Source organism: Canis lupus, chromosome 38 (assembly GCF_048164855.1).
Source record: "Canis lupus baileyi chromosome 38, mCanLup2.hap1, whole genome shotgun sequence".
In the NCBI taxonomy this organism is placed as follows: domain Eukaryota; kingdom Metazoa; phylum Chordata; class Mammalia; order Carnivora; family Canidae; genus Canis; species Canis lupus.
Window position 1 is genome coordinate 22897103 of NC_132875.1, and position 14530 is coordinate 22911632.

The 14530-nt window shown below is 42.0% G+C and overlaps 1 protein-coding gene across 14 annotated transcripts in view; it reads right to left on the reverse strand.

Moving 5' to 3' along the window:
* The window catches only part of MDM4 (MDM4 regulator of p53), a 66263-nt gene extending 54206 nt beyond the window's left edge, over positions 1-12057 (reverse strand). For 5 of the 14 annotated variants that reach the window (XM_072814477.1, XM_072814478.1, XM_072814480.1 and 2 more), the window contains exon 1: positions 11337-11718. In XM_072814477.1, coding sequence (XP_072670578.1) covers positions 11337-11637 — 301 coding nt within the window. In that variant the 5' untranslated portion in view covers positions 11638-11718. Of the gene's footprint in view, positions 1-10654; positions 10813-11336; positions 11807-11915 lie in introns of those variants that run through there. The other 9 variants (XR_012025768.1, XM_072814475.1, XR_012025763.1 and 6 more) reach the window with 7 other exon arrangements.
* Positions 12058-14530: the final 2473 nt, after the last annotated feature.

Below are 14530 nucleotides of genomic sequence, written 5' to 3' on the forward strand. Positions count from 1 at the left end.
CCGTAAGCCTGCTTCTCCCTCTCCCTCTGCCACTCCCCCCCCCTCTTGTGCTCTCTCTCTCTCAAATAAATAAAATTTTCTAAAGTTGATATTCTGCTACTACTGTGATACCTTCTCTTTTCATTATGATTTTAGTAGTTTTTGCATATATACAGAAATACAGATGACTCCTTAATGGTCTATCCAGTCACCTAAATTTACATAATTATTTCTAATAATTTGTAGATGCTTCAGTTTTCTATGTAAAGGATTATATCATATGCAGATAAAATCTTATTCCTTCCTTTCCAATCCTTGCCCTCCTCTAATGTCTTTTTTACTGCTTAGGACTGTTAACACAATGTCAAACACACACAGTATTAGTGGGTATCTTTGTCTCTAATTTTAAAGGAAATGATTCTAATGTTTCCTTATGTTTACTGTTTTTTTTTTAATGTTTATTGTTCTTTAACAGTTACTCTTTACCTGTTTAGAAGGGTTTCTTTTCGGGATCCCTGGGTGGCGCAGTGGTTTAGCGCCTGCCTTTGGCCCAGGGCGCGATCCTGGAGACCCGGGATCGAATCCCACGTCAGGCTCCCGGTGCATGGAGCCTGCTTCTCCCTCTGCCTGTGTCTCTGCCTCTCTCTCTCTCTCTCTCTGTGACTATCATAAATAAATAAAAATTAAAAAAAAAAAAGAAAGGTTTCTTTTCATCCTCATTAACTAAAAACATACCATGAATAAGTAATTTATAAAATATTCTTTCTGAATCTATTGAAATGATTGATTTTTATCTTATCAGTGAATGTTTTGAAATGATTATGATTTTTTTCTTTTAATCTATTAATACAGTGACTTTTGAATTTTTTTAAAAATTTATAAATTTTTTGTAAATTTATAAATTATTATAAATAATACTTATTTATTCATGAGAGAAACAGAGAGAGAAGCAGAGACACAGGCAGAGGGAGAAGCAGGCTCCTCGGAGAGCCCGATATGGGACTTGATCCCAGCACTCCGGGATCATGCCCTGAGCGGAAGACAGACACTCAACCACTGAGTTACCCAGGCATCCCGACTTTTGATTTTCATTTATGAATTTTCTAATATTAAATCTTATACACCTGAGATAAACCAAACTTGGTTGGGGGTATTATTTTTTGTACACGGCTGGTTCTGACTTGCTACTTTTAGGTTATAAAGTCTACTATTAGAGAGTGAAATGGGCCTACAATTTTCCATGGTCAAGTTTTTGTCTAGTTTGACTATGAGGGCTGGCCAACCTAATAGAATTAACTTTTGAATAATCCCTATTTTTTTCTACTGGCACGGAAAAAAATTCTAAAAAACCGAGATGTTTTGATCCTTACATTGGTAGACTGACTTCACCTCTGAAACATAAAACTCAGTGTTTTCTTTGTGGGAAGATTTTTGTCTTAAGATTTCTTTTTTTTTAGGGCAGTCTGGGTGGCTCAGTGGTTTAGCACCTGCCTTCAGCGTGGGGCGTGATCCTGGAGTCCGGGGATCGAATCCCATGTCAAGCTCCCTGCATGGAGCCTGCTTCTCCCTCTGCCTCTCTCTCTCTCTCTGTCTCTCATGAATAAATAAAACCTTAAAAAAACATATTTTTTTTCATAAAGATTTATTTATTCATCAGAGACACACAGAGAAAGAAGCAGAAACATAGGCAGAGGGAGAAGAATCTCTCCTCGGGGAGCCTGATGCGGACTCGATCCCCCAGATCCCAGGATCACACACTGAGCCAAAGGCAGATGCTCAACCACTGAGCCACCCAGGCATCCCTTTTTTTAAGATTTTGAGAGTGTGAGAGTGCACAAGCAGCAGGGAGGGACAGAGGGAGAAGCAGACTCCCTGCTGAGCAGGGAAACCAATGCTGAACTTGATCCCAGGACCTCATGACCTGAGCTGAAGGCAGACACTTAACCTACTGAGCCACCCAGGTGTCACATGGAATGATTTTTAATTATTTTTAATTTAATAAATTTAAGGTTATTCGAGGTTTTTATTTTTTCTTCCATTTGTGTAAGTTTTCAAAATTACTGGCATATGGTCGATGGTATTCTTTTAATCTGTGTACAGATGCATCTTCCTTTCCATTCCTATCTTATTATGATACAAAAGTTATTTTGTTGATCATTTGCTAACTTCTTAAGTTGGACATCTAGCTTACCCTTTCTAATTTAAATATTTAACTCTATAAATTTCTTCCCCCTTCCATCCCAGCAATATTTTTTAATACAATCGACAGGTTTTGCTATATAAACTTTTATTATTCAGCTGTAGGTATTTTTCAATTTCCTTAATATTTTTAAATCCATGAGCTGGATAGCTGTGCGTATGCATACTGTATTTTCTAAATGTTTTTGTGATTAACTCCTAATTTAACAGCACTGTGGGGAGATACCATTCTCTGTAACACCTGTTCTTTGAAATTTTCAAGGCTTTCACTTGGCCTAAGTGGTGATCAATCCTATAATGTATGCTTGCAAAACTCTATGTTCGTTAAGTTAAGCCTGTTGGCTTTTTACAATCTTGTATATCTACTAATTTAATGTGACCTACAAATAATTAAGAGAGATATAATGAAATCTTCCACTATAATGGTGGATTTGTCCATTTATCCCAGTGTAGTTCTCTACCAATTTTGCATCATCTATTTTAAGGACTTTTCATCAGAGACATATGTGCTTGAAATTGATTGCTATATCTTCTTGGTGAATTGACATCTTATTATTATTATACCATCATTATATAGTGATTCTTTCCATCCCAAGATGTTCAGTCCTAAAACACATTTTCGCTAATATTAGTAAGGTCATGCCAGCCTTCTTTTAGTATCCAGGTATGTATTTTCTCAACTTTTACTTTCTATTTTTACATGCCCTTAAACTTTTGGTGTGTCCCTTGTAAAATACATGTATCTGGGGCAGCCCTGGTGGCGCAGCGATTTGGCGCCGCCTGCAGCTCAGGGTGTGATCTTGGAGACCCAGGATCAAGTCCCACGTCAGGCTCCCTGCATGGAGCCTGCTTCTCCCTCTGCCTGTGTCTCTGCCTCTCTCTGTGTGTCTCTCATGAATAAATAAATACATACATACATAAATGTATCTGGACTTTGGATTTTTTCATCCAATTTGTCAGTTTTTACCTTTAACTAGTAAATTTAGTCCATTCACTCTAATTAATACATATGGATCGTTTTTACCATCTTGACTTAGCATTCTTGTTTGTTCTACTCTTCCTATGCTTAATATGTTACTACCTTTCTGAAAAATTCTATCTCCATCTCCTTGCTAATAAGAACTTAGCATGACATCTGGACTTTAAATTCTTAGATATATTTTTCTTTTCTTTTTTTTTGTCTCAGCCTTTACAATAAATATCAAGGAATTATAATCCCCCTTACTTCCTAGATCTCTTGTAACATTTTCTAGATTTGAAACTCTTAGTACTTCATCCAGAACTGGGTTCAATATGGGTCTCTGTATGGCAGGGCTTCTAAGACTTCATACACCTGAGAATATTTTTATCATCCCGTCCTTCTTAAATGAATGCAGTTGGGTATAAAATTGTAAATTTCCCTTCAAAATTCTGTAAACACTTGTTTTCTTGCATTTAATGATGCTGTTCAAAACTCTGGCATCAATTTTTATTCCTTGTAGTAATCTGTTCTCTCTCTGAGGCTTGTTTTGCTTTGTTACTCTTAAATTTCAGTATAATGTTCCTGGAAGCAAATTTTCCCTGATCTCTCATCTTTAGTCTTCCAAGGAAACTTTCTTCCTGAGGACATTTATTTTTCTTATTCTTTTTTTCTTTAAGATTTATTTTAGAGAGAAAATGCACAAAAGCACATGGGGAGGGGCCAACGGAGAGAGAGAATCTCAAGCAGACTCCCTGTCCAGCAGGGGCTCCATCTTACAACCTTGAGATCATAACCTGAAATCAAGGCTCAGATGTTTAACCAATCCAGCCACCCAGGCACCCCCCCCCCCTTTTTTTAACTCTAAAAGAGAACTGTTTTTCACATTATTTCTTCAAGCATGTTCTCCTTTATTTAAATAAAATATTTATTAAATATATATTTTTTAATATTTTTAAAATCTAGGCTCCACAACCAATGTGGGGCTTGAACTCATAATCAAGAGATCAAGAGTCACATGCTCCAACAGCTGAGCCAGTCAGGTGCCCCTCCTTTTTCATTTTTGAGATTCCTATTATTTAGGGGTGCTGGGCTGACTCAGTGGAGCATGCAATCTGATCTTGGGAGTTGCAAATCTGAGCCCCATGTTGGGTGCAGAGATTACTTAAAAATGAAATCTTTAAAAAATAGAGTTAAAAATTAAAAAATGAAATTTAACAAAAAGATTCCTATTATTTAGATGTGAGTACTTCCCATCTATTTTCCTTACCTTTCAGCTTTTCCTTTTTATCCTTTTTTTTTTATCCTTTTCTTTTTTTTAATTCTAGATTTTCTCAATCTGGAGTTCTAATCCATTCTTCAATTGTATCCATACTGAGGCTTGGCCTCAGTGGAAATACTGTATTTCAATCATTGCATTTTTCAACCCTAAGATTTCAGCTCGGTTCTCTCAGTCACAGCTTATTCTTATTTCAAGTTGTTAAGATGTTGTTTCTTTTACGATAATTATCAGTCTAACTTTAAACTCTAGATCCATCCGTCCTATTATTTTTGTTCCAATAATGTACACATTATTCTTCTTCTCTTAAAATACCTGTGTTCTTCAGCTGTCTTTGCTATTTTCCTAGAGGATAGCAGATACTCTGACAGGCAAACAATATGGGGCAAGACCAGATTCCAGCCCATATTAACTACAGTAAGGTGGAGTAAGGTAGAAAATAAGTACTAGGGGCACCTGGCTGGCTCAGCCAGAACAGTGTGTGACTCTTAATCTCAGGATTATAAATTGAAGCCCCACAGTAAGTATGGAAATTACTCAAAAATAAAATCTTAAAGGAAAAAAAAAATAAAGAACAAGTACAAAAGTAGAAAGCCCCAAGCACCAGAAAAGCACAATCACTCTCCACCCCACACAATCATTACCCAGATCAAAGATTCATCCTTTGTTCCCCAAGGAGAAGCAGCACCATGATAGGATTTAGGGAGACCTAAGGATTTAGAATGTAAGAGAGAAGTGACTAAAGTCAGTCATCACCTATTTTTTTGTCAGCTTCTCACAAGTATACACTTCTGTAATGCCATGATTCACTCTTGAGGAGAGATGGAGTAGGACTCTGGGTCACAAGGATTAAAAAAGGTTAATTCTAAGGTAATGAGACAGGGGAGAAACTAGACCAGTATTCCAACAGTTCCCTCCCTGATGGTTTTAGTCTCCTACAGCCATGTCTGACTGACTCCTGTCCCAGACCAAACACTGCCTCCCCATGCATACATGCACAAGTTCAAAACAGCCCATGTCACCCATCTCTTTCTCACAGCATTCTCTTATTATTAAACTTGCAGGGATGATTTTGAGAGGGAGGAGTTCAGCATCTTACCAGGAACAGGAACTGACTGCTTGGCAGATCTGAAGAATTTAACATCAACAAGGTTTTCCTACTTTGCCTTAACACCTGGTAGAAAGTGTTGTGCCATTAAAAAGACACTGCTTTAAGGGCCATGAAAGTTAAGAGTAGGACACATTATTTGATTGCAAAGCAGAGGAGGAATGAGAGGGAATAGAGACAGGAGTGGAAGGATTTTAAAATGAAAGAAGAGTAGAAAGAATGGGAGAGAAAACATGAGCAAAAGCACTGTTCAAGAACGTATATGAGAAATGAGGTCAGTTGACAAACTCTGAATCCAAAGCAAGATCTTGTCACTTTCCCACTTGGGAGTCTCTTTTGATTACAGCAGGGTTAGGCCTGTTACTTGCTCCTTAAAAGAGGAACCTGAGCCTAAAAGAAGTCAAATAACTTGCCAGAGTCTAGAGCTTATTATTCTTTCTATGCTACCAATGAGCAGTCACATTCGGTAACTCATACCAGAAAGCTAAGGGGCACCTGTGTGGCTCAGTCCGTTAAGCAACTGACTCTTTATTTCAGCTCCAGTCATGATCCCAGGGTTGTAAGATGGAGACCCAAGTCAGGCTCCCTGCTGGGCAGGGAGTCTGAGGATTCTTTCTCCATTGGGATTCTCACTCAATTGGGATTCTCTCTCGCTCTCTCTGCTCCTCCCCCCACAGCCCCATTGCACTCTAAATAAATAAATAAATAAATAAATCCAGAAAGTTGAGTCTTATCTCTCCCTCTTACCATTATCACATCATTGAACCTTATCAATTTTAATTTCTAAATCTTTCAAAACCACCACTTTTCACTTCCATGACTATTTCCCCAAACCAGAAAGTGTTACTTCCAGCACGCATCACTGAAATAGACTTTTAACCGGTCTCTCTAAACTGCTTCAAACAAAATTCCACACTAGAGTTAAAAGGATTAAAAAAATAAAATAAAAAAGCAAACAAATGGGCAGCCCCGGTGGCTCAGCGGTTTAGCGCCACCTTCAGTCCAGGGCGTGATCCTGGAGACCCAGGATTGAGTCCCATGTTGAGCTCCCTGCGTGGAGCCTGCTTCTCCCTCTGCCTCTGCCTCTGCCTGTGTGTGTGTGTGTGTGTGTGTGTGTGTGTGTCTTTCATGAATAAATATATAAAATCTTAAAAAAAAAAAAAAGGCAAACACCTAATCCTACAGTGCCAGGCCCTGCTCTAAAGCTTGCTACTGCTATAAACACAGAATCTAGCCCTATTCTTGCCAGTCTTTCCTCTGGTACCTCATGTTCTTCTCCATGTTCCCTGCACCTCACCAACTGATCTTTTAGTTTCTCAGAGCATTTACTTCCTGTTTCAGGGCTTTTGCACATACTGCTCCTTCATTTGTAGCACTGTGAATTCCATGCAAGACTGACTCATCTGAGACCTTCTAGTCTCAGATTAAATATCACCTCAACAACCATTAATAGATGATAAACCTTTTAAAAGACTGGGGGATGGGGGGGGGACCTTAAAACACAAAGACGACTGAGTATACCTGACCACTAACAAAACTCTCTAAAAGAGACAGTCATTCACACATCATGCACTTCCTGATATGAACCAACAGGAAGCACTCAGAACCTCCTATGAAGTATTCTTGACAATAAAACAACTAACCAAGCTTCTACATCTAACTACTTGTTTGTAGGAAAAATGGATAAAGGAATAAATAATACCAAAAGCAAACAATTAGCCAAACCCAGAATGTAGGAAATCTCAGAACATAGGGATTTCAGATGGGGGGAGGGGTATGGCTAAGTAGGCAGACGTACTTAGGCTAAAAAACAAACACAATTGAGCATTTGGACCTTATTCATTCAAGTCCTGATTCAAAGAAACCATCTATAAATTCCATTTTTCTCTAAACAATCCTAAAATTTTAAATTATATACTAGATAGTAGATATAAAGATAGTGTTAATTGTAGTAAAAAGGCACGGTGGTAATTTTTTTTTTAAATCCTGACCTAAGGGACAGCTGGGTGGCTCAGCGGTTTAGCCCCTGCCCTCAGCCCAGAGCATGATCCTGGAGTCCCGGGATGGAGTCCCACGTTGGGCTCCCTGCATAGAGCCTGCTTCTCCCTCTGCCTATGTCTCTGGTTCTCTCTGTGGGTCTCTCATGAATAAACAAAATCTTTAAAAAAATATTTCCATTAAAAAGTTAGAAAAAATACTGAATTAAAACAATAGTCTTTACTTTATTGAATGGCATACACCAAATAGAAAGAAATCACAAAAATTCCATTTATCTACTGTATCTTGAAAAAATTGGTACTCTTAGAAAATACTTGTTACAAAAAAAGAATCTACATTATTAATTGGAACTGCTTTGGCTCTCCGGAAAGGTTTCTTTCCAGCTAATAATAAACCTCAGAGATGAGCATAAAAAGCTGAAAAGAATTTGCCTACTTTTAAATAAATGAGGGTGGGGCAGCCCAGGTGGCTCAGCAGTTTAGTGCCACCTTCAACCCAGGTTGTGATCCTGGAATCCCAGGATCGAGTCCCATGTCAGGCTCCCTGCATGGAGCCTGCTTCTCCCTCTGCCTGTGTCTCTGCCTCTATCTTTCTCTGTGTCTCTCATGAATAAATAAAATCTTTAAAAATAAATAAATGAGGGAAGAAAGTTCTTTTAAAAAAAAAAGATTTTATTTATTCATTCATGAGAAACACAGAGGGGGAGAGGAGGGCAGAGACTCAGGCAGGGGGAGAAGCAGGCTCTAGGCAGGGAGCCCAACGTGGGATCCCGGGACTCCAGGATCACGCCCTGGGCTGAGGGCAGGGGCTAAACCGCTGAGCCACCCAGGGATCCCGGGAAGAAAGTTCTTTTTGCAGCTTTCTTGCTTTCAAAAAAACTCTCCCTGGAACAAACTGATGGTTGCCAGAAAGGAGGAGATAGAAGGACAGGCAAAATGGGTGAAGGAATGGGAGATACAGGCTTCTGGTTATGGAATGAGTAAGTCACAAGGATAAAAGGTACAACACAGAGAATACAGTCAATGGTATTGTACTAGCGTTGTAGAGTGACAGATGGTAGTAGCTGCACTTGTGGTGAGCACAGCATAATGTATAGAGCTGTCAAATCACTACACTGTATACACCTAAAATGAATGCGACATCGTGTGTTTATACTTCAACTTAAAAAACAAACAAACAAAAACCCAAAAGGACTTCCTCAAGAGAGATGGGTTTATTGACAGAGAAGCCACGGGGTGCCTGCATGGCTCAGTCGGTTAAGCACCTGTCTTTGGCTCAAGTCATGATCTCAGGGTCCTCAGAGTGAGCCCTACAGAGGGCTCCCTGCTTAGCGGGGAGTCGGCTTCTCCCTTTCCCTCTACCCCTCCCTCTTGTTCTAATAAATAAAATGCAGGAAAAAAAGAAAGAAAAGAAAGGAAAGCAAGAAAGAAGGAGAGAGAGAGAAGTCAATTCCACCACTTCATTCCACAACACAACAGAACTAAGGGTATCCCAGGGCAGGCCAAAGTACTCTGGTTTTTCAGTGCATTTGAAGACTGAAGAACTACTGCACATGGGCCAGTAGAGCTGACTCAGGGAGCACTTCCATTTCCATACTCTCACTCCCCTCACTGGGTATGTGTGCATGAGCTTATACATCTGGACCTGTCTCCAACTTACAATGCCCACTGTGATGAATGATGACTCAGTTTCTTGAATGCGTCAAGCCCTTTTACTACTCACCTCCTAGGCATTTTTTGTACTGAAATTCTCAAACTACAAGTTGCACCCCAGTGAGTCATTACTGATCCCCTCCACTAATGAAATAGTACAGAAAATAAAAGTAACAAAGCTTTGTTCTGTGAAACCTGTTTCTGTTATTGAAAATAACCAACACAACACAGTTAAGCACCCTGGTATCAGGCACTCTTTAAAGCACTTTTTTGCAATGACTCATTTAATCTTTATAAAAATCCTATTAGGTAGATATATCATTGTCCTCATTTTCAAGGGGGAAACTGAGGTAGAGAGGAAGATAATTTCCTCAAAATCATGGTCTTAGAGTCCAAGAACCCTGGCTGCAGAACCAGAGTTCTTAACCATCCCCCCTCCTATGTGTCTAGGTCACAATATAAAACTTATTTTTACTGGGAGTCATGGTTTAAAAAGTTTGAAATCCACTGCCAATGGACTCAGATAATATCAGACACCTGTCCTTTCTCCTCTTCTGTGACCTACTCTCTATTATTGAAAATTCTTATTCTTCTACCTAGGTCAAAAGTCACTTCCTTGTTCAAGGCTGACACTCCCAGGGAAGCTGATGACACTAGAGCCCCTCTATTACCACTTACCACATTATATTTGTGCTTCTGTGTCCTCTACTGGACTGAAATCAGACAACAGTTTATTCGTCTCTCAGTGATAATGGAAGACTGGTTTTACCATCATTTAGTCCAAAAGACTCCTATGCTTCATCTCCAAATTTCTACCTTTGAAAACAAGTGTGATTTTAAGACAAATCAAAAACTTGTCAGAAGGTAGCAGAATTAATCACTCTTAATTCTGGGATCCCTGGGTGGCGCAGCGGTTTGGCGCCTGCCTTTGGCCCAGGGCATGATCCTGGAGACCCGGGATCGAATCCCACGTTGGGCTCCCGGTGCATGGAGCCTGCTTCTCCCTCTGGCTATGTCTCTGCTTCTCTGTGTGTGTGTGTGTGTGTGTGTGACTATCATAAATAAATAAAAATTTTTTTAAAAATCATTCTTAATTCTTTAAAGCCCTAAGGACCTCTACTAAACACTACTGTCTGATTCTTTCAATTATATACCTGAGGGCAATAAAAACAACTTTAAAAAAATAAAACTACTGTACTATTCAGACGTTGTTTTAGTTCTTACCAAGTCAGCTACACATCTACAAGGTAAAATGTGTATGCAGCAAGAGCATACTCCAGCACAGTGTGCAGAACATTACGCCAGGAACAACCTAAAACTCCCATCAGTAGGGAACTGGCTGGCGAAACTGTTGTACAACCCTCTAAAACAGTACCGTGGCAAGTGTTTAAACGAAAGTATTATATGTCTATTTGATGGAAAGTCCCTGATACTATCTGAAAAACTTAAGGCGCATCGCAATGCATACAAAATGATCTTACTGTTTAAAAATATGAGTACTGGGGGATCCCTGGGCGGCTCGGCGGATTAGCGCCTGCCTTCGGCCCGGGGTGTGATCCTGGAGTCTCGGGATCGAGTCCCACGTTGGGCTCCCTGCATGGAGCCTGCTTCTCCTTCTGCCTGTGTCTCTGCCTCTCTCTCTGTGTCGTGAATAAATAAATAAACAAAAATTTTTAAAAATGTACATCTAAAAATATGACTACCGACCGGGACGCCTGGGTGGCTCAGCGGTTGGGCCGCTGCCTTCCGTTGGGGGGGGTGATTCCAGGTTCAGGGATCCAGTCCCACATCAGGCTCCCCGCCGGGAGCCCGCTTCTCCCGCTGCCTATATCTCCGCCTCTCTGCCTCTCGTGAATAAATAAATGTCTTTAAAAAAGTAACAAATTAAAAAAAAAAAAAGTAAAAATAAAAACATGAGAACCGTAGGGGAAAAGTCAGGAAGGATGTTATGAAGCCATCATGGACAGCCAGCCTGAGAAGAGAACCGGCTAGAGTTGGCCAAGAGCCAGCCAAACTTTACACGCTTCTGGACCACGTGCGTTTTCTCACTTGAGATACACGCCTGCTTCTTCTTTTTTTTTTTTTAATAAACCACAAAAATGTGTGATCCTGCCCCGCACGGTGAGAAACGAAAATACTGTGACATAAATACTTCTAAGTTACCTTCTCCGTTGTCAGGGAGGGAGGGAGGAGGGAGGAGCCAAAACCTAAGCGGCGGCGATGCGGGACACTTGGCACCGAGGATGCACGCGCTCGGAGCTGCCCGGCCGGCACCAGCGCCTTCCCGACGGCGCGGAGGGGGCAGCAGCAGGGTCCCGGGTGCCGCTTTAACGGGGCGGGGGTCTCGGAATTCAGGGCGCACAAGAACCAGCGGGAAGGTGCGCGGCTGGAGGCACAGACGCCCGAGCCCCGTCCGCGGAGGTCCTGCTGGGCGGGCCTGGGTGTGGCCCCAAACAGGCCCCATCACTCAAGCTCTCAAGCGCCCCCGCCGCGACGGCGCGCGGCCCCGCAGTCTGCAGCCGCTTCTCGCCTCGGGGCCGGCCCTGTGCCTCCGCCCCCCACGCTGCGTCCCGCTAAGCATCCGCCGCCGACCATCTCGACCCTGGGCTGTACCCGGCGGCGGGACTCCACCTCCATTTTTACCTTCCGCGGGGCCCCACCGCACAACCGTCCACCCCCGGCTCCCCGGCCCCGCCCGCTCCCCCTCCCCCCACCGCGGCCGCCGAGACCCTAGAGCCACACCTCACGGCCGCTCCATGAGTCGCTCCCCCGCCGAGCCCGGGGCGGGGGGAGGGGGCGCCAGTCACAGGCCCCGAGGCCTCCGCGACATTTTGAAACGGCGAGCAGTGAGGGCGCAACTTCCGGTCTGCGGAAGCCGTCCCCTCCCACGGGCTTCCGGTGAGGGGGCCTCCGGGAACCATAGAGGCTCCACTGGAGGGCTAGAGAGGTAGGAGAGACTGACCTGCCCCTACCATAGAGGGGAGCCCAAGCCGGGGAGAGAGTCGCTTCCCGTCTGCGCCTCGGAGCTGGCGTCCTGCGCTCCCCGGAGGCGGTGGCTTGCGGGGGCGAACAGCTCGCCGGGACCGGACTGGACGCGAGTAGCGAGGCACGTGATAAATGCTGAAAGCGGTGCGAAGAACCAGAGGTCGCCGCGGTCTGAACAAGTACTTGTTTGTCCCGTTTAAGATGCGGCCCCCGGACTGGGCACGGGCCCGCGCCAAGGAAAAGGGGGCGATGACCTCCCCGACTCTGCACCCTGCGCCTTGCCCTTGCTCTGCTTCTGGCATCGTCTTCCGCGTAGCTCGGAGACCTAAGCTTCTTGCAAATGAACTGAAGGACTAATGCCCTTTCCACAGTTGCTCCCAAAGAGCTTGAAGTCAGCAACCACCTGTCTCAAAAAAATAGAGGGGGGGGGAGGGGCTTTTTTTTTTTTTTTTGCTGAGCTGAGCCACTCTCGACTGCTTCTCTCTTTTTCGTGCAATTAATATTAAGTGTTTTTTGTTGTTGTTGTTGTTGTTGTTTTAATTCCCAAGCAATAATTTGTATCTTTTAAAATAGTATCCAGTTAGCTTGAGTCTCTTCTCCTGTCTCCTGGACTCTTGGAATTATGATCCTGTCCGGCAACTCCTTGTGTTTAAGGCCAACAAACACTTGTTGAAAACCTACTGTGTGCCAAGCACCAAACCTAGAAGATTCCAAAGCAAATAACCCCCTGGAATCTGTCTAGTGGAAGAATCAGTCCAGATAAAAAGAATGTGGTAAGTGCAGTGAACTTTGCCTGGAAGGTCAGGAGGTCAGCCCCTTTTTTTTTTTTTTTTTTTTTTACTTTTTGCCCTTTGAAATCAACATATTTAACTTGTCTTTATCAAAAATCACGTGGTTTAAAATAGAGCTTTTCCCCCTCATGGTTGACACTGACTCGTGATGAATAACTCATCTTCCAATGTTGTTCTTAAGCCACTAATTATCCCACCTAATGATAGTCAATACCTGGCAACATTCGCTCTCCTTTCCCAAGGAGTTCACAAAACTTCACCAAGTGACTCGCTCTAATGAAAATAAACTGTGACTTGAGCATTTCTTCTCCTTATCAAGTGACCTGGATGAGGGAAGAAAATGAAATCAGCTTAACAAGCTCATAACTGACTCAGTGATCACCACTTCCTTCTCGAAGAACTGTATTCAAAAACCATTTATTTAATAAAGAGACAGGAAATCTGGGTTTAGCCTAGTTATTTCTAGAAACCAGAAAGCTACGCAGTTCTTCAGTTTCCCCAGTCTGTAAATAAAAGGGCTAAATCAGATTTTTTCTCGAGCCCCTCAGAGTTCTAAAGGAACTAGAAGTCAGTGTTACTGATCTTAGCCTTTCTTTAAAAATTATAATGAACTACTTCACATATACAAAAGGGTATAAAGAAGAATATAATCTTTTCCTCACCACTCTCCTCTAAAGAACGATATACTTTACTTATTACGAAAAAGTTTCCAATAGGCCCTTCTCCTATGACATCTAGTTCCTTCAACTCCAAAGGAAACTATCCTGAATTTGGTATTTACCCCGGCCATGCGCTTCTTTAGATTTTTTAGGATTTATATATGTATATATTCCTTAAAAATATCTAAAAATTTTTATAAATGGCACCAAACTGTATGTATTCTACTGCAACTTGCATTTTTTGCTGATCATGGTGAAATTCCGCAATGTTAAATCCTGCATAATTAATTTTCAATATTTAGTAATGCTGTATAGTAATAGACTGAATTGTATAATTAATTGTTATATAGCAACTGTCCTTTTCTAGGGCTACCATCACAAAATACCATAGACTGGGTGACTTAATAGAAATGTGTTTTCTCACAGTTCTGGGTGTTAAAAGTACAAGATCAAGGTGTGGCAAATTTGGTTTCCTCTGATACATCTCCTTCGCTTGCACATGGCTGCCTTCTTATTTTGACTTCACTCCTTGGTCTGTAAATTGTCAGCGTCCTAACCTCCTCTTATAAGGACACCGGCCATAATGGATTAGGGCCCACCCATATGACTTCATTTTATCTTAATCACTCCTATAAAAGAAAGGCTTGCCTCCAAATGGAGTCTCATTCTAAGATGCTTGGGGTTAGGACTTCAATTTAGTAATCTGGAGGTAGGGGGGACACAATCCACCCCATAATAGTAATGACTGCATCACAATTTTTATTCATCGCCTCCGTTCATGAATAGGTGTTTCCAGTTGTTTGCTGTTACAAACAATGCTGCCATGGACATTTCTTGTAGTTGTGCATTCTAGGGAGTAGAATCACTGTGTCACAAACACATTATCAGCACTACCAGATCATAGTACAGTGCTCTCCGAAGT